Source organism: Pseudorasbora parva, chromosome 3, assembly GCF_024679245.1.
Source record: "Pseudorasbora parva isolate DD20220531a chromosome 3, ASM2467924v1, whole genome shotgun sequence".
NCBI classification, from domain to species: domain Eukaryota; kingdom Metazoa; phylum Chordata; class Actinopteri; order Cypriniformes; family Gobionidae; genus Pseudorasbora; species Pseudorasbora parva.
The window spans coordinates 12890672-12912374 of NC_090174.1; the positions used below are offsets into that span (position 1 = coordinate 12890672).

Consider the following 21703-nt stretch of genomic DNA (forward strand, 5'->3'; position numbering starts at 1 on the left):
CTCGAGGATTTTTTTGATTCGATTAACTCGAGTTACTCAATGAATCGTTTCAGCCCTACTTTAATGATCACGAGACTAAAACATACAATTATTTGTTTTGAACCAAATTTGGCATTAAGTAAATGCTCAACATTCAGAAACAAGACAGGACATAATGCTAGAAATCCTGATATCCATGATATGAAAGAAAGAAACAGAACATGGGAAATCAATATACTGAAATGAAGATAAAGTGCAGCAGATCAGAGATTAATCAAGAAACAAGTACTCCATACAACCGCAAATGGGAGGTTTAAGAATATCAGGGAAGGGAAAGAAGAATGTGTAATTTCAAGACTTGCAATAGGCCATACAGGGCTAAATAATACTATGTATATAATATCAAGACACCTGACAGGTTTGTGCTATTGTAGAACTAGAAAAACTGCCGAACATGTAATTATGCAGTGCAAGAAATATTCAATTTGTGCCGAATCTTTTATTCTCCATAACCTCCATTAAACACATCCTGTAAGTGCTTAGAAACTTCTATCATCTACTGCAATCTTGGCCCATTCCTCACTTAAAAAAGCTTCCAGATCATTGATAATCTTTGGTTTTCACATTACCACCACTTTCTTCAAATTCCACCAAATATTTTTAAAGAGATTTAAATCTGAAGACTGAACAGGCCACTGAAGAACATTCTACGACTGCGTCAGGTGTGTGTGCTCAAGTTGAGAGTGATATGGCTTTAAAACGCATGGAGAGGATATTTCATGATGATGAAGAACTACAATGCCACGCGAGCATGTCCGCAATAGAGCTGATCATCAAAACCAAACAGATGTATCACGTTTCAGTTTCCATTGGCATGTTCATGAGCTGTGAAGGTTCCGCCCTCTGCGGTAGGGAGCAGCAGCTAATTTTTTGCATTTAAAGGAGACGCACGGAATACAGCTCATTTTTCTCAAACCCAAAAATTGCCATTTTAAAAATAGTATATTAAACGATCTGTTAGGAATCTATCTGTTCTGAAACTCTGGGGACACCTGAGACACAGACACCTGTGATCTTGTAAAAAGGGGCATAATAGGTGCCCTTTAATGATATTTTGCTTTTTTCTTCAAAACCCTTAATGGTTTTCTGGTAAAATACATTTTAAAGGTATGAATAATGCTATCAGCTGAGTCTCTTTGGAAATCTTCTTGTAGCCATAGACTATCTAATGTAATAAAACAATTAGTTCTCTATCTATAGCTTTTGTGAGAGATATTTTGACCGTATTTGCTACTCAACTTGCATGAGCTAAATGTATGTATGTGTTTTGTTATATATAGTTTCTAAAGGCTTAATTGTGTTTTAACAATTTTGTACCATACCATACAAATAAGAGGCTTAAAAACAACAATGTTGAATAATAATTCACATAGCTGTATTACAACAACAAAAAATCCCATGTATCAAAAGCTTTACATTTTAGATTGACATTATCGCCACTAAACTGTTAAAACCTATATTTGTAAATTATTACAATCTCCGGGGGTTAAATAATTATATTAAATTAATAATTCTGATTGTAACTATATGCATAGGCTACACTTATATTTTATATATGCTTATGCTGTTATAAGTATAAAAATAATTTGTAAATGAGTAGTCTTATATTTTACCTCATAGCTGATTGGCTTTATTCATGGCTTATTACTCTTTAACAGACTTTTTTCAAATCCTTATTGGAAAATGAATGGAAGAAATGCTTCTGGAACCAGCGCCACTGAAAAGGGAGCCATTAGGTGGCACTGTTACCTCTCTCTCTCTCTCGCTTTCTCTCTCACACACTCTCGATCTCACACTCTTTTCTGTTTTATTTCAATTAATAAATTCATTTTTTTATGATTTAAACCTAGTACCTGATCAGTTAGACATTGCTTTGGCTGTAAAGTCCTCGGAGTAATTTTTCTTGAACAATTATACTTTCTTCTGAATATTTGCAATTGATCTCTAAATGAATTGTCATACACGCCTAACGAAAACATTTAAGGATGATGATGTATATTTGTTTTGTAATCATTCACTAATGTTCAAGGGTTTGGGGTTGGCAAGATTTAAGTCTCTTATGCTGCATTTATTTGATAAAAAAAAATAAAGTAAAAACTGTAATATTGTGAATTAATTGAATATATTTAATTTTTAATTATTCCTGTTATTTATTATTGCAAATCTGATTTTTTTTTTAGCATAATTTGCCTACTCCAGTCTTCAGTTACATCATCAGCTGATTTGCTGCTCAAGAAAGATTTATTATTATTATCAATGTTAAAAACAGTTGTGCTTTCCCTTATATTAGGTTTTCCTGCACTACAGGCCCGTGTACGGCCACTTCCTCTTCTTATAGCTACAGGCGGGGGCTATGCAGGATACGACCAATATGGGCGATACAAAGATCGGCAGCTGGAAAAGCTTGGGATTGAAGTGCCGCCAAGGATTGCCAATGAAGTTCAGGTAAGATTAAACTCAGAACTCATTATTCACTGTGTGTAAAATTTACAAATAAAAATGGTCACTGTCATTGCAAATGTGTTTTGCCATTTCCATAACCTATTTCCCACATTCTAATTTCGGCACAGGTGGTTGCGTGCCATGAACTATATTATGCAAACCTTTCAAGTTTATTGAAACTGAAATATGATGCCAAATCAATCCAAATTGATTCAATCATAAAGCTGTTTTTCGCTGGTGTAGTTAAGTTGGGACACTGATGGAATAACTGTGTTAAATGTCTTCAATGTCTCTGGATACTGAGAAACATTGTGTGTGTGGGGGGGGGGGATTTTTTTGGCTGTGTTTGGAGTTTTTTAAATAATAAACATCTGGGCTAAAGGCGCACCGGGGTAAAAGGTGCATTTTACTTAATTCTCCTTTAAACTACTATATGGCACAAATTCAGCCCAGCACTTAAAGTCCCTCTGTATTCAATCATTTTATCCATTAAAGTCCCTGCAAAGGCAATTCTGAGATTTGTTTCTAAATGCATTATAAATGTTAGAAATATACTGCTGAAACACGTTAAGACTGAACTGTGTAGTAATAAGTGTAAAGTTAGACAGTTGAATAGGTTTTCACAATTTCTTTTTTTGGGTGGGGGGCTAAAACGGTGGCTTGATGATGCACTGGAGCAACGGAGCATTTGGCCCCTCCCCCAAGATAACTAGAGCACATTCGCATCGGTTCGCCCGCTTGATCGCGAGTTACTGTCGGTTCTGTTAGTTACTACAGCCTACAGTTTGCTAGCTAGTCACGTAAATGCATATTACCTGGTTGCAATAACTTACAAAACTGCTCTGAGTGAGAAACTCTGGACTGAGTTTTGTGGAGAAATTTTCGTCTCGCAAATAAGAAAGTATTTAGAGCGAACAAAAATCTAATTTGCATTTAAAATAAGCTTATTCGGATGTGCGCCAACGTTATATTTCACATGTGCAACGTCTCTGTTGCTTGCGCTCCGATACCCTCTCTGACTGCTCGACAGCTCGCTTGCTCAACACAACGTTACAATATGACAAAATTCCAGCCAATCAGAGATGAGACTGCTAAATTCTGATAGGCTGGCTTAACAACCTCTCACAAGACTCTGCATTACTCTATAGCGGACAAGGAAATACACATGGTGGAAATATACATGGAAAATATCAAATTTAACACTGTTATAAAGTCTTTGACATTTTATTTCTGGGGTGGCGGGGGGAGGGGGTGATAAAGAAATAAATTAGGGCCGGGACGTTAATTAAGATAAATTAATTATGGGACTTTAATGCATTAATTAATTACGCAAAAAAATAAATAACATAATTTTAACCACACTTATTTTTGCACCGCGCAACGTTTTTCAATGAATACGTTTCGACGGACCGATTATACTGGAACACCAACTAGCGTTCACGAGTCACGACGACAACAAACCATAGTGAACATGAACGAAGAAGCTGATGAGACCGCTTTGCTTGGCCCCGTGGATGGGAAATTTTGTTTTAAAAAACTAAAGGATGGAAGCGTTGACAAGAGCATGGTTGTGTGCAAGCTTTACAACAAGGAATTTGTGTATCACCGCAGCACATCGAGCCTCAAATATCACAAATATGCTTTTGCTAAACTTAATGGCAAACATTGCGCTGGTCTGCTTGACTGAAATAAATAAACAATATTTTGTTGATTAAGCTTATGTATTCAGTCATTATTCAATGGTATACTAAAAATCCATGTGAAAAATTACTTCTCATTGTTCTCAGGTCAAATATTTATATGCAATTAAAATGTGATTAATTTCGATTAATTAATTACAAAGCCTCTAATTAATTAGATTAATTTTTTTAATCGAGTCCTGGCCCTAAAATAAATAAATTCATTTATTCAGCAAGGATGCATTAACTTGATCAAGTTACAATATAGACATATAATATGTATATAATATAATAATATATTATATAATAATATATAATACACTCACCTAAAGAATTATTAGGAACACCATACTAATACTGTTTGACCCCCTTTCACCTTCAGAACTGCCTTAATTCTACATGGCATTGATTCAACAAGGTGCTAAAAGCATTCTTCAGAAATTTTGGCCCATATTGATAGGATAGCATCTTGCAGTTGATGGAGATTTGTGGGATGCACATCCAGGGCACGAAGCTCCCGTTCCACCACATCCTAAAGATGCTGGGAATTGTAGCCGCTTTTTCCTATTTGTAGTGGAGATGAGTGGTACCCAGTGGGGTCTTCTGCTGTTTTAGCCGATCCACCTCAAGATTGTTCGTGTTGTGGCTTAACAAATGCTTTGCTGCATACCTCTGTTGTAACGAGTGGTTATTTCAGTCAAAGTTGCTCTTCTATCAGTTTGAATCAGTCGGCCCATTCTCCTCTGACCTCTAGCATCAACAAGGCATTTTCACCCACAGGACTGTCGTTTTCCTTTTTCACACCATTCTTGGTAAACCCTAGAAATGGTTGTGCGTGAAAATCCCAGTAACTGAGCAGATTGTGAAATACTCCGACCAGCCCGTCTGGCACCAACAACCATGCCACGTTCAAAATCGCTTAAATCACTTTTCTTTTCCATTATTAGTGCTACATTCTCAATCTTTGATCGCAGTAAGAGAGTTTATTTTTTTTTGGGAGTTAACTTTACAAACCGTATTTTGCTTCAACATTCAGTCTTTTCATAGTAGAGTTATTATAGAATAGGCCAAGTGTAAACTAATAAGCAGACAAAATGGTCTTTTTCATCGCTCTTGATTGTGCTATTGCTTTAATAAATACAGGGCATGCAAACATTCAAACCTGGCTGAAAGTGTCAGTGTGACACTGCTGAAGATGTCAAGCTGTTACGGTGATCAAGAGCAGTTTGTTTCGTTTGGCAAGCCAAAAATCTATTGCTTGTGTGAGGTTATTTAAGCCTGATAAAATGGTACAGTTTATTGAACCTTTAGACTAAATATAAAAAAAGTTTTGTTAAGTTTTATATTTGATGCATTAGACTTAATGGAATGCATAATGGCTCGTATAGTATAATATAGAAGATGGAGATCATACTAGAGTAGGGAGAAAAAAACATTTCTGTTTTATTTCTAAGGCCCAAACTGAGAGGGAAAACGGTTCATATTAATGCAATTGCTGATATGGCCAAAACTAATGTGAAATTTTGATGGTGACGTAAATCAGTGAGAAGGATTACTTGCATAAAATACATAAATATTGTCACACTACACTGATCAGGCATAACATTGACCACTGAAAGGTGAAGTGAATAACACTGATTATCTCTTCATCACGGCACATGTTAGTGGCTGGGATATATTAGGCCTGTGTGGTCAGATCAAAGAGACAAGCTAATATGTCTCAAAGTTAATGGTGGTTCTGATAGAAGGGTGTCAGAATACACAGTGCATCGCAATTTGGTGCTGCATAGCCGCAGACCAGTTAGGGTGCCCATGTTGACCCCTGTCCACCACTAAAAGCGACAACAGTGGGCACCTGAACATTAGAACGGGACCCTGGTGCGATGAAAGACGGTGGCCTGTTCTGATGAATCACGTTTTCTTTTACATCACTTAGATGGGCGTGTCTCTGTCACGTATGTTTCACTTACCTGGGGAACACATGGCACCAGGATGCACTATGCTTTGGGCAATGTTCTGCTGGGAAAACTTGCACACCCTTTCATGGAAATGGTATTTGGTGGTGGCTGTGGCTGTGGCCTCTTTCAGCAGGATGATGCGCCCTTCCACAAAGCAAAAATGGATCAGGAATTGTCTGAGTGCAACAAGTTTGAGGTGTTGACTTGGCCTCCAAAGTCCCCAGATCTCAATCCGATCGAGTAGTTGTGGGATGTGCCGAACAAACAAGTCCGATCCATGAAGGCCCCACCTCGCAACTTACAGGACTTCAAGGATCTGCTGCTAACATCTTGGTAACAGAACACAGCACACCTTTAGGAGTCTTGTGGAGTGCATGCCTCGATGGGTCAGGGATGTTTTGGCAGCAAAAGGGGGACCAAAAAAAATTATGTCTGATCGTTGTATCTCCCAATGATTTGTCTTTGTTAGATTAAATTTAAAGGTGGGGTAAGTGCTATCTGGTAACCGTTGTTGGTATTTCAAATCACCAAAACAAACACGCCCCTACCCCCAAAAGGGTCTTGCCCCTATTTTGATAGCGCCGCCCCACACATACGTAAACCCAGAGGCATCAACGGCTATGGCAGAATCTCTGTGTATCTAATCCAGGTCGAATATTCAATGAAAAAGTCATCCCTTCTATCACAAAAACACAAACCGTTCTTGTGAAACAACTCGATAGTACACAAGCAAGACAGTCCAACTAACGACATATTACAATTATGACCAAATTAGAGTTACAGCAATCACAAAAACACACACAAACCGTTCTTATGAACAACTCGATAGTACACAAGCACACAGTCCAGCTAACGACATATTACAATTATGAGAAGAGTAGAGTTATAGCGATCACAAAATCACAAACTGTTCTACAAAGTATCCTGTGCGACTCAACTCTTGTATGCGTCTTCTATGAAACCATTAAAGACGATCATACTTTAGATCACACTAAATGCGTACTTAATTTAAATAAATTCTAAGCGATGTAGATACTATGAACTGATTATTTGTGTATATAAACGTTTTTAATGAAATGTTCTCTGTAATGACAAGTCACAAATAACAATGGTACAATGTTGTGTTCATTTGTTGCGTGGCTTTTAATACCAGCCAGGTGATCTGGTTGTTTGATTATCCGAATCACCTGAGCGTCTGTTGAAATCCACTAGTGGTGTCACCTAGCGTCTGATTGGCCCGTTTTGTTTGAAGGCTTTCCTTAGTGCTGTAGGGTTTTTTATCTGCCCTATACAACAGATAAACATCAGCCTCCAACGTGGAGCTTCTTTTTGGCCTGACCTGTTAATGACCTGTCTCTGCGGCCACTGGACAGTGCCATTTGCACACACAACTGTTATGATGCAGTTAAGTCAATTCTCACAAGTTCAAAGTTCCTCTAAAAACGTGATCATTGTGACTTTAAACATGACGAGGGCAGTTTTTGCATTAGTGACACACAAAGGCCAAAGTAAAAAGCAGAACACACACACACACACACACACACACACACACACACACACACATATATATATATATATATATATATATATATATATATATATATATATATATATATATATATATATATATATATATATATATATATATATATATATATATATATATATATAAAATATAATATAATATAATATAATATAATACACCACTGATTTAGCCCTGGCATTGACAAAGTACTGGTTTCTAAGGCTATTCAGCAACATGGCAGACTTGTACCTCACAAACAATAGCGAGATTTCTTCTTTCAGAGAAAGGGGGTTGGGCGACAAAGCTGTGAAGGACAAGACTATTTATACAGTGTCTGAACAAGAAACAAAAGCTCTAAAATGCTATTTTTAAGCCTTATGAGTGATTTCATTGTGTTCTGGCTATGTAAAAATAGCCAGTGCTTTTGACTTTTTCAGACATATTAAATTTATATCATGCATATGTATTTAGCTTAGGTATTCAGGCCATTGAAACACTCAAGGTTTAAATGATCACTGTTTGCTCTGTGTATGATCAGTGTTCACAGGCGTTTAGTCAAGGACTCTTCATTTATGTTGAGCCTGATATATATGGACTGATTTTAGTTCAGCGGGTTTGCTGTAGATTTACTGATAAGGCACAATGCAGCTGAAAACCTCGCTACCTAAGATAACAGCGCTCTTTGTGTTGGTGTGCCCATTTCTCAGATACACAATTGTTTTATATTTTCTGCCTAGAGGTGTGGGGAAATAAATCAATAAAGCGCAGTCTTCTGATACTGATACTCTTTTGCCATAATGCTAAATCGATGAACTAAAGCGCTCTGAGGTTTCAGATTGTCAAAAAATGTAAGTCTTTTTGCTGCATTTAATTGATATAAAAAACAGTAATATTGTGAGGTAATGATTGATACAAATCATATTACCTGTTTTCTATTTTTATTTGAAATTTGATCATTTATTTATTTTTAACAATGTAAAAGTCTCACTTTTGATCAGACTGTTCTTACTGAATAAGTGTTAATTTTCTTAAAATAAACATAAAACCATGTAGAAATAAAGGAAAGCATGCTAAATTGATGGATTTTTGTTTTGTTTATTATTAGTGATTTATTTGCTAAAGGCACAATATGTAAGATTTTTGGCTTAAAATATTCAACAACCACAAGAACAGTGTTGTATATTTAGTTGACTGTGTACTTACGTTATCCCAAGTGTTTCCAAGAATGTTTAAATCCAAAGAAATGAATAATTTCCGTCCATCTCCTATCAATGACATCATACCCAAGTTACCCTCGATTTATGTTTTATTTTGTAGAAACCATGGTAACACCAAAGAACTGTTTGGATGCATTCATCAACAGAACTAATCACTGTTATTTAGCTGAACACCGCTATTGTTTAAAACTCCTTTTCTTGATTTACGCGCGAGTACCATGTTTTACCATGCCTAATATCGATCTAGCTTGCTTAGTGTGCAACAAGTTGAAGTGTCTTATAGTAGCCGCAAAGCAAACGCACGGGGTAGCATTATAACATAACTTTCAACACATTCAGGGTGCTTTTACACTTGGTCCGATTGCCTGGGCCAAACCCGAGTTCGATTGCTCCCCCTTGCCCCCCTGGACTGTGTTCATATTATATTATTTGGGATCCGAACCGGGGTTCCTTTGCGTCATCAAAGCAGTAGCTGTTTAACCGGTTTCTTAGTAACGACAGCGAGCGTAAAGGCGGTGAAATGCATAGCGTTGCTCCCGTCACTTTTATATTTTTGTTTTTAAAATGTTGATTTTGTTACCAAAGATTCAGTACATAATGGCACATTGCGTCTTTCTGCCGCGAATGTACTGCAAATGCCCCAAAGAACGGCGAAAACGAGCAGAAATTAGATCTACAGCACTTTGCTTCCAGTATGTCAGTGACGCTCGTCAGGTAAACGAGTGAAACACAAACACACATTTTTATCAACTCGTATGTCATTAATAGCTGTTCACTTCCGCAATTTATTACGATTGCCTTCACATCACCAGCAAACCAAACCAGAGTTCTCATAAAACGAACCCCAGACCACCCTTTTAAGCAGACTCGGGTGCGCACACGTTCGGAAGACCGCGTTTACATCATCCAAATGAACCGATCTCTCACATCAATCGAACCCGGGTGCGCACCAAAGTGCTAATATAAAAGCACCCTCAAATTTATGTAATATGATAAACCAGCACTGTGTTACCCCACATATGCATGAGTGTAGGGCTGGAACTTAATGATTATTTTGATAATCAATTCATTTATTTATTTATTTTTTCCTGCTTAATCGGATAAAAAGACCCCTTATTATTTTATTGACAAAACACAGTATTCCACATCCTGTGCAATAATGTCCTTCAAACAAACGTGTCAGTTGAGTGCTATGCAAACATGCATAGTGAATATATCTAACATTACAAAAATTAACCATGGTTTTACAACGAATAAAACAAGCAAACAAAGAAAAAAAAAAAGAAAAAAATAACGGTCATTGTAGTTATTCCATGGTAACTACAAATTAACCGTTGGTTTGCTTCAAATCCCCAGTTTAACTATGGCATTGTGTGGTTATGCAAATGGTAATTAAATACACCACAAAAAAAACCAAAAAAAACATGGGTTTTACTATAATAAAACCCTGGATATTTTCGTAAAGGGTATACATATTGTGCGGACATTGTGCATAAAAGTTCCTAAGCAAAAGGATAGTTTAAATCCCTACATTAAAATAATGTTGAAGCAAAAACAAAAACAAACTCAGTGTTTATCAGCAGATTAATGATAATGTTCTGCAGGATCACACACACAAAGTAACCTGTTACTGTCATTTCTTTATCCTATAAATAGGCTATAAGAAACGTCTTGCATTTATATTCAATTACACACTGTTATCCTTTTACAGTTACTACTCTCATAAAATACTTGAATTGCATATTGACTTTTGAACCTAAATTTAGCATCCTAAAGCAGATATTTCAGCTGAATTAATGTTTTTGCGCTGAATATTAATTGTCTCTATCAGTCTCAATACGTTCTGTTTGTTTGATGTGCATGCGCCCACTACGCCAGCACTCGTTTAACACAGACTGTCAGGATGTGCTTTCATGCAAAATGGAAGGACTGGGGTGAATTGGTAACATTTATAGATAAGGATAAAACCACTGTTCTCTTTTTAGATCAGTCGATATAACCTTTAAATTAAAGGGATAGTTCACCCAAAAATAAAAATGACCCTATGATTTATTCACTCTCAAGTCATTCTAGGTGAATATGACATTCTTCTTTCAGACGAATAAAAGTTGTTATATTAACAAGGTGCTGGCTAATCCAAGCTTTATAATGGCAGGGATTGTTGTTCTGTTTTTGAAGTCCATAAAATGCATCTGTCCATCAAATAATGTGCTTCACACGCCTCCGAGAGGTTAATAAATGCCTTCTACAACAACAAAATGAACACTAATGCATTCGCTTGAAGCTTCAAATAAAGAATTCTCATGTCCCACAAGCAGCTCACTCCATTTCTACTCCACTACTTTTAGATGCATTTTTTTGTTCATAGAAATGCAATATTCAGTGCTTTAATTTGGCGCGAAACTTTGCACACAGAGAGCTGACCCGACTAATCGATAATGAGAATGGTTGTTGATCATTTTCATTATCAATTTTATCGACTAGTTGATGCACACACTACATGAGTCAAAGAAGTGGAAGCAGTCATCTGTAGCATAATAAAAGCGGCGAGAAATCAGTGTCATCAAGCTATGCCTTTTTTTAATAAACAATCTCTAGCGTGAAAATTACATATTGTGACAAATTACATATTGCTGCTAATTTAATGCAATAACACTAAATAATTCTAGCATTTAATATTTTCATTATTTTTCCCTGTTTTAATCTTTTGACAGTTGCCATTCCCTTCACTTTCATTTTTGTATTTGATAGCAGCATTGATGATGAAATGGAAAGTTTCAGTTTAACTATTCAAATTGTGGATTCTGGTGTGATGTATCATCCAATCCAGCATGTGATGTATCCTTATAAAACTGATTCCCAAAAGTAATACCATTTCATTGCAACCCAAAATCAAATTGTTTCTTTGGTGACTTTAATCATGAGTGCTTGGTCTTGTTGGTTATATTTATTTCTCTGTGCGTGTGCCTGTGCGTGTGCCTGTGCGTGTGTGTATTTATTTCTTAAGCTGACAAGCTGTCTGTATGTGTCCAATTTGTGTGTTTATCGAGTGGGATGGGCTCTTTGACAGTCATCAAATAGGAAGTAAGCCCTTTCACTCATTGGTCTGGTTAATATTTAGTGATGACATCACAGTGCACACATGCCATATCTGAGCGGATCCCAGTACAGAGACAATGAGAGGAGTATAGTCTTTTGAGAAGAACGACAGACTTCCTATTGTGTCACTGTTCAAGTGAGTGTGAAGATTTCCTTTTCGAAAGTCATTTTTATTGAAGGGGTTTTGTATTTTGAATTGTGGGCTTGAATCTGAATTCTTTCATCATAAGTTTAATTATTTTAAGGAAGGAAATACTCATTTCTAGTGGGAGTCTGGGAGATCGTTTAGATTTCTAGTGGGAGATCATTCAGATTTAGATTGTTTTTATACAAGAATTTTAATTTGTACAGATCCAAAGATCGGTTGAGACAGGAAGGTTTTCTTCCTTCCTGTTTCATAGGAAGTCCCATGTTCATGTGATTTACAGGCGGTCGAGTGTGCTCACTTCTGGTTTTCTTAAAGAATATATGAATTCAGCAACAGAAGTGTATTGTTTATTTGATAATTAACAATTTTAATTGATAGAAAATACAAAAATAGACTTGAAAATTGACTAAAATTATTACAGAAACTTTACAGAATGTGTAGAACACTAAACAGAAAACAACAACAAAAAATACACAGCAACTTAATAAATGTGAAAATGAGGAATACTGTGTAGGGTCCAATGTCTTATAACAATAATATTAATCATGTAAATGTTTATAAATATACACTCACCTAAAGGATTATTAGGAACACCTGTTCAATTTCTCATTAATGCAAGTATCTAATCAACCAATCACATGGCAGTTGCTTCAATGCATTTAAGGGTGTGGTCCTGGTCAAGACGATCTCATGAACTCTAAACTGAGTGTCAGAATGGGAAAGAAAGGTGATTTAAGCCATTTTAAACGTGGCATGGTTGTTGGTGCCAGATGTGCCGGTTGGAGTATTTCACAATCTGCTCAGTTACTGGGATTTTCACACACAACCATTTCTAGGGTTTACAAAGAATGCTGTGAAAAGGGAAAAACATCCAGTATGTGGGAGTCCTGTGGGCGAAAATACCTTGTTGATGCTAGAGGTCAGAGGAGAATGGGCCGATTGATTCAAGCTGATAGAAGAGCAACTTTGACTGAAATAACCACTCGTTACAACCGAGGTATGCAGCAAAGCATTTGTGAAGCCACAACACGAACAATCTTGAGGTGGATGGGCTACAGCAGCAGAAGACCCCACTGGGTACCACTCATCTCCACTACAAATAGGAAAATAAGGCTACAATTTGCACAAGCTCACCAAAATTGGACAGTTGAAGACTGGAAAAATGTTGCTTGGTCTGATGAGTCTCGATTTCTGTTGAGACATTCGAATGGTAGAGTCAGAATTTGGCGTAAACAGAATGAGAACATGGATCCATCATGCCTTGTTACCACTGTGCAGGCTGCTGGTGGTGGTGTAATGGTGTGGGGTATGTTTTCTTGGCACACTTTAGGCCCCTTAGTGCCAACTGGGCATCGTTTAAATGCCACAACCTACCTGAGCATTGTTTCTGACCATTATTTATTTCTGACCATCCCTTTATGACCACCATGTACCCATCCTCTGATGGCTACGTCCAGCAGGATAATGCACCATGTCACAAAGCTCGAATCATTTCAAATTAGTTTCTTGAACATGACAATGAGTTCACTGTACTAAAATGGCCCCCAGTCACCAGATCTTAGTAGAGCATCTACTGGGTGTGGCTACAATTCCCAGCATCTTTAGGATGTGGTGGAACGGGAGCTTCGTGTCCTGGATGTGCATCCCACAAATCGCCATCAACTGCAAGATGCTATCCTATCAATATGGGCCAACATTTCTAAAGAATGCTTTCAGCACCTTGTTGAATCAATGCCACGTAGAATTAAGGCAGTTCTGAAGGCAAAATGGGGTCAAACACAGTATTAGTATGGTGTTCCTAATAATCCTTTAGGTGAGTGTATATGTAAACGTGTTACCTGCATAATATTATAACTCTTAATATTATGAATATTATGATCTTATAAATATCCGGCTTTCCGTGTTTTCATTTATATGCTGGGGGGCGCTATGACACATCTCCTAAATGAGTACTGAATCTCTCGATCAAAACGCAGGCGAATAAGAAGCAGAAACAAGCGATAGCATATGTACGCAGATGCATATGTAAAATAACCCGATCAAAAAAATTAAACAGCATATAAATCAAAACTGCCTAATGTTACCGGATGAAAATGTGACCCAGGTCAAGGTATAGGACCGTGATGCTTTTTGGCTGTTGATGGACTCACTCTACTTCATGTATGTTTCTGAACCGATCCGGTAGTTTTTGACAAAAAATTGTTTGTTGTTTGTTGCTAAATGTTGTCTTTTTAAATGAAACTTGGCCACATGTAAGTGTTGATAAAGAATGCATGAAGCTATAATAAAATGTTCGTTTTTTGTTTGTTTGTTTTAAGCAGAGGCTTTGTTCTTTCTCTTGATATGTTGCATGTCCAGATATTCATACAATAAAATATTCTGGGACCATGACATTTTTGCGAAAATTTTAGCGGTGGCTGGAAACTTTTTTCCAAAAACACTGCTGGGGAAAGAGTTAATTATGTGTGTGTGTGTGTGTGTGTGTGTGTGTGTGTGTGTGTGTGTGTGTGTGTGTGTATTGAAGTGTAATATAATTCCTTTCAAATCGGTACAAATGATAGCATTTGCAGTTTCTGAACCACTGTTACACTGTCACTGTACTGAAATGGTGTATAGAACATTCAGAAAATAATCTTATAATGAAAAGCTAATTTAAATGAGTGCTGTGTATTTGTATAATGTGTTGATGTGGTGGGGCTTGTAGAGAAAGTGATTCTGAGATCAGAAACCATTTATCATAACAGTCAGGAGCTCGTTGCTCTTCATCCTTGAGTTGAGAGAGAGAGAGAGAGAGAGAGAGAGAGAAAGGGGGGATGGGGTCATAGATGGAATTCAGGATCTACTGAGAACATGCTGACAGGATTGTCTGTTTACAAACCCCCTCCCTCTCCCTGTCCTTTTCATATCGCCGCCTTCCGAGCAGCACCAGCCCTTGAATTCAGCAGCAGCTTAGAGGAAAAGGTGGACCTATGCACTGACCAGCCAATTGCAGTCCAGCATCCTACACGTGACGAGCAGGGAGGGCCGGTCTTTGAGCTTTGCAGCGGAAAACCACCAGGCAAAACGAACAGAGGGAGCGCGAGAGAGAGCTAAAGCCTGCGATACGCACTAATCCCTCCACAGTGATCATGTGTCAGCGGAGTCTGAAGCAGCAGCAAAAGGGGCCAGTGCGGAGCACTACGGGGAAATGGTGAGATGCTGCAGGTCTTTGCACAGCTCTCCCTCTTGCTACAATCTCCACAGAGTCAGGGTTGATGTGCGGCGTCTTCGCCTGTCGGGCTCCTCGGCGGGAGCGGCAGGGGAGCCCGCACACGGCGCCAACGACGCCGGCACGGGAGGCCCGGGGGGCCAATCTCAGCTCAGCAACCGGAGCCGATTCAGGTACCGGCAAGGAGTGTGTGAGATGCTAGGACATAGTTCAGGCTAAGAATGTGTGTGGATGATGGGTGAATCCAGTCAGATCTAGAGCGGTTGTTGACAGTGCACTCGAAGTGAGAGAGGACAATTGAAGGATCAGCGAGGCTGGAAAGTGGGCGAGCGAGAGGGGATTATGGAGACCTCGCACAAACTCGGCCACCCTGCGGAGGGACGATCAGTGTGCATTGAGATATAGTGAGACGGGGCTCAGTTCCCCTAGAGCCCCTCTTTGACCGCCCCAGCCCTGCGATTGCATTTGGCCTAATTGTGGCATAACGTAAGGCTGTTGGTAGCACTCTCTGTCCAATGCAAACTGCATAGTTTGCAGAGCTCTACTTGGAGCAGATGCTGTTCCCCTTGAGTGAGCGAAAGATGCGTAGAGCAGAGGGAGGCTCATATTCAGCCAGTGATTGGCCAATGTGTGCCTGCAATGAAAAAACAAGGGGGGCTGTGTAGAACTGAGAGTGTGTGAAAGAGACTCAATCAGAGACTTTACGTTGTCTTTTTACAGGCTGCCATCATCCCCTTTCCAACGTCCTCCGCAGTTTGAGTAATGCACTGTGAATAGCTGTGAATTCATCTGTGCTGGCCAGGTTGGGGGAGGGGTAGAAACGCTCTAAATTCAATTGAATGATAACCTGATGACTGAGAGCTCTCGTAAAAACCAACAGTCATTGTTTCAAGCCGTTCAGGCGCACTAGGGTGCAGCGCACACTTTGGCATATTAACTGGATTTGCCAACTGCTGGGATGAGGTTACATAATGCACGGCACTAAAAGCGTTTAGTGTTAAAGGTTATACCAGGCACTTGCGCAGTTCTTGTTCAAATTTAGTTATAGAATTGTAACGACATTTGCACAGAGCTGCTAAACGCATGTTATCAGGTTTGTTGTTGGATTGGATTGGATTTTTGGCTTGGGTTCCTCCTATACAAGTCTATAAAAATAAAAAATCTTGCCTGAAAGTTGCAGGACGACTAAAGCTGATGTTTTACGCTTATACTAAATCACTGATTTGAACAAACCCCTAAAAACAAGTATGAAAGAGTCCAATCATAGACTCCGATATGTGCGCTATATCACGACTCGTCACCTTTTTCATAGAGGCATTGCCTGCTTGTTTACATTTTGAATGCATTAACTGATCAACCTGAAAAACACAATTTTATTCGCACAACTGGAGCTAAAGAATCGCGACATACAATATCAATGTTGCCAGGCTCATTGAAAAACATACCTGTGATGACGTTTCTGCTAAATGTTATGCCCGGGCCTAAAACTAACTTTTTGCCACACCTGCCAATGGACAGTGACTTAAGAAATATTTTTACCAGCCTTAATACAAAAACAGGCAGTTATGATCAAAGTTTTAGATTGTGTAAATTCACAATCCTCTCCAATTTCGATACCACAGCTAGAACTACTAGCTTAACTAATCTAGATTTAATAGCCTTCATTTTTAAAGACAATTAAATGGTCAAATAAGAACAAATTACAAGCAATAGCTGAAATAAATACAATACCACAAAGATGCAAATGAAATAAACAGTGCTCTTCAGACCGGTCTAATAGTTTTCAGATACCTGAAATTTAATAAAGTAGGCTAATCAAATGAATAACACTGTCGTCATATCCTTTTTTTAAAGTTCAAGAGCAGTGAATATTTGTTTTTCTTTGTCCTTTTGATTGATTAACATTAAAAACACAGACAGTAGAGCAAGTCAGCAGCAGGATTATTAGGATGCTGTCACTTTAAGACTAAATGGAGTAGTGTCAGCTGGAACCTGCAGTAAATTGTATGTATAGGTACGTTTTTGGAGCTTTACAAAAAGATAGAGGTAGAAATGTAGAAACGTAAAAATATAAAGAAGAGGCGTGTTGATTCGTGTTTTTATTTTTTTTTATTTTTTTTTACAATTAGCGATTTTTCCTTGTAATGGGTTACAAATATTTAACGCAGCATCCATTTTTGTCATAATTTGGCTATCTTACATTATTATCATTACATTATGATTCACAAAAATGATTTTAAACCATTCAAGCACCAAGCGAACATGCAGTCTGAGAATGTGTGCACAGAGACAAATGCCAGTATCCGATTGTGCTTAAACAATAACAGACTTGTCCCAAAATGCACGTTTTATTGAGTATTCTCATAAAAGTGAGATATCTTAAATGAGCTTTTTTACCTTGAGAAATGTCAGACTCATGTTATGTTTAGCAGCGGCAGATCTTAAATGGACAGCAACCACTATTTACTGTCACTTAATGTCTTTTAAGTTATTTCTGCATTAATCTGGAGAGAAACTATGCAATATGTAAACTGGGATAGCACTATTTACCTGTGCTTATACCAGAGTCATGACTAGACTGGTCTGCAGAGTATGGTCTGATGTTATGCCTGCTGCAGTTTGTCTATTTATAGGAAGAGCAATAAAAATTTACACCTTTCTGTAGGAGAGGCCCACATGTCAGATGCTGTTATGATGACGCACGACAGGTCAATCTAGTTGATTATAGAGGCAAATTGTGTAGCCCAGGCACAGAAAGTTTGCCCCCCTGAGCCGATACTAACCTGGCATGAGCTGTTGTTGCCATAATTCTTATCATCAGTACACTGATGAGTCGTTTTGTTTGTACTGCTCGATTACTCATCCTGACCACAAATGCAAATGTTGATCTCTCAAACAGCGATTAATGGAGAGTACATTTGGAAGGGGTCAAAGTAAAGATGTTCTTGTGTTCGGTATTGTGAGTATACCTGGCAAAGTCTGGTGACTCATTGAGTGTATTTGTTAGGCCTCTATGGCTAAGTCTTCTCTATTCACAGGTCAGAACAAGTTTTCATCCTGATTAGTGTGGACAGTATTATATTCTATAGATAGCCTTTGTAGCTGCAGCCCTGGACGGTCCCTATCAACCCCGCTGGTGCTGTGTCATCACTTTCAGGGCTGAATATGACCCACTTTACTGACACACTAAAGCTAATCGCACTTTAGCCAGAAGCAATAGCTTCTTAGTGTCATTTTCAATAAAAAGCAAGCAGTTATACCCAAACAAGACGACATGTTACATCAACGGGTCCAGAATAGATGTGCAACATTTTTGCATACACTGTTCCAGTCGGCAACAGTTGTGTTGATCCGGAATGTTTTCCGCCTGCACAAGTGCTTAAAATAGAGCAGTGACAAAAAATAAAAATAAAAAGATTACTGGCCGATATCCCGCACTGCTTCAGTAGTTCTGTGCAAATGTCCCACTCGGCGTGACCCATAAAAACCCATGTTCGTGCTGGTTAAGTAGGTTTATATTGATTAAAATGTGTCCCTTTTAAGATGAAAATCGTCTCGCAACCTCATGCCGTTCCAAACCTGCATGACTTTTTCGTGTGCAGAACATTAGATTTAAAAAAAAAAATCTTAATGTTTTGTTTTGTTCCACACAATGAAAGTCAACCTGTTCCAAAATAACACAGGACCTCATTGACTTTCAAACAGCTGAAACATTCTTCAAAATATCTACTTTTATTCTGCTGAAGGAAGAAGTTCATAAAAGTTTGGAATGAATGATGTGTTAGTAAGTGATGACAGAGTATTCATTTTAGGATGAATTATTCCTTCAAGAATATTATATGGACTGGCCTAGACCTTCGATTAAGTATTTCTCCTTATGAACATTTCTAGAGCAAGTGTAACAGGAAGGTGACGATAAACCCTAAATGAGACTAAAGGTGATAAGCAGGTGGAAGCAGCCTTTGCTTAGACTGATGTAAGTGGAATTGAGCTGAAAGGAGTATATGGTCAGTGTAGTTAAGAGACAGTGTGAACAACCATGAGGTTACGTTTACAGTGGAGAATTGCTATTTCTTTCTCTTTCCTTTCTCAAGTATCTTTCTGCTGTTTGTTTTCTGTATGGCCGTCTTTGTGTTTGGTCTTTGGTATGTGTGAGTGGGCAGTGTGTATGTTTCTGCATGTTTTATAAATATTTCCTTCCTTTCTACCATCTTGACAGAGCAGCCCAGTTCTGTTTTTATAGAGTGAATCTTAAGAAAACATGTTCAGTTAACATTTTACCCTAAAATCAAAAAGGGTGGATCGGGTGACTTTATTTAAAACCCTTTTTCTAAGACCATGACAGGTTTTGTGTGTGTCATTTTCACGAAAAATCTGCAAAAAAATTTCACCCAATTTGCCATTACCATAAATGTCAATTGCCTCAGTGGTTATTCTCATTATTTTACCAATGTCTTTGTAAAATGAGTTATTAAAAAATTATTAATTTTGAACAGCATTTAAATTTTTCCAACATAATAATATTAATATAATATTTATATAGTTTTATAGTTAATTATATAGTTTAATAATAGTCATTTTGTATTGTATTATCTTAATGATACACTTGTAATTTCCATAAAATATTTGAATAATATTTAAGCAATATTAATTTGAATTTAATAAAACATTTTATATTGTTACGGTAATGAACATTGTTGAAAAATATTACAATTCTCATTATCATAATATTTATATAATATTTATATTTCCTTTAATTATTTAAATTACTCAATACAAAATAAAATCATTATTATTAATGACACTTTTGGAAATATATGCTTAATTGTCATGAAATGTCTATAAAACTGCAAAATCCATACAAATCTTGTTTCTTCCACAAGATTTTTAGGGTGCAATATTATCTGGGTATGTTTATGACCGGTTTCATGAGATTCACTGTATAACAAGGGGTGCTCAATCCTGTCCTGAAGGTCTGCCTGTGACGCATAGCTCTAAATCTATTCAATTACACCTGAACCAATTAATCAAGATCTTCAGGATATACTAGATAATGATAATTACAGTTCCATTTACAAGTTGGAGCAGGGTTGGATCCGAAGGTAGTTCTCCAGTATTGGGCACCCCTACTCTACAACATTTCTGTCATCTGGACATATATCTTTGATTTCCACTTCTTTATTTTGTATATGTGTCTGTCTGCGTATTTTGTGCACTTTGGCATCATGAATGTGTTGTGCAGGTTGCAGTTCCCACAGTTGGCCCTGCGGCGGCGCCTAGGCCAGCTGAGCTGCATGTCCCGGCCTACTGTCCGCCTTCGCTCATGGCCTCTGTCCTTCCTCTACTACATCCTGCCCTTTGGAGCGCTCAAACCTCTCGCCAAAGTAGGCTGGAGGCCCACAAGCAGAGTAAGTACAGGTGGAAATGTCAAATAAAGCCCACAGTCTGATGTTGTGTGTGTTTGAGTGTGCGAAATCTCACTATCCAGAGACATAAATGACATCCATCAGTGTATTATGGGCATTTGTTTGTTTTTTCCCATGCAAAACAGGTATTACCCTATGGATGATGGTGTGATTAGTAATGTCTGTGATTTATGGGAAGCATTATTGAAACCGTAGCGCTCTAGATCTGGGATCTGTTCTGTTTTTTAACCCAGAGAAATGAAACCTCAAAACTGATGCAACGTCAGCAGAAAGAGCTGCTGCTATCAGCAGATGGCTCCTTGCATATGGACCCGCTGAGCTCTGAGCTCCATTGGGATTTGTGTGAAAAGAGCCATTGTCCTAGGAAGCAGCTCTGAACTGAGGAACACTTTGTCTCTAGACCCGGTCGAGGGCACCGTGCCACGGTGGTTCTGACACCACTATTGTTCAGTTCCTAAGAGAAAATTGCCAGTCAGCCCATGCTGATGCTCAGAATCAGATACCATATCTCCAGTGGCAGACAGGAAGTTACAGAGAAAAAGGAAAATGTTTTGTTTGTTAATGTAAATCTGTAGCTCTTCAGATATAAAGAGCTGCAGATTTAAAAAATATATTGATTTAGGTTTTGTACTAATCCTAGTTTAGAATATACACTTGATCGGTACATATTATATTGTTATATTACAATGCTACCATATTTTTGCAGGCAATTAGCTTATTTTGTTGTAAATAAAAAAGCCTGACAATGTCATGGCGGAAAAAAACAACCCTTATGGTATTTAGCAATGTTTCCTACGGACACGCCTCCAACTTGTAGCTCAAACTAAATCCTAGCATTTACGACTATGTGGAAGCGTTCATGGGCGTTCAACTCATAAATACAATCTTACTGACAAATGCACCATTACATCCTAGAATAAAAAAAAAAAATGTGTTTACTTCAATGAAAATGACTTGAACGC

General features: G+C 37.9%; 1 protein-coding gene across 4 annotated transcripts in view; it reads left to right on the forward strand.

Annotated features, from left to right (window-relative positions):
* The window catches only part of pisd (phosphatidylserine decarboxylase), a 53048-nt gene that overhangs the window by 16577 nt on the left and 14768 nt on the right, over nucleotides 1–21703 (forward strand). Inside the window, exons 1-3 of one of the 4 annotated variants that reach the window (XM_067437834.1) lie at nucleotides 11977–12095; nucleotides 15031–15488; nucleotides 20558–20723. In XM_067437834.1, coding sequence (XP_067293935.1) covers nucleotides 15295–15488; nucleotides 20558–20723 — 360 coding nt within the window. In that variant the 5' untranslated portion in view covers nucleotides 11977–12095; nucleotides 15031–15294. Of the gene's footprint in view, nucleotides 1–2329; nucleotides 2485–11976; nucleotides 12096–15030; nucleotides 15489–20557; nucleotides 20724–21703 lie in introns of those variants that run through there. The other 3 variants (XM_067437836.1, XM_067437837.1, XM_067437835.1) reach the window with 3 other exon arrangements.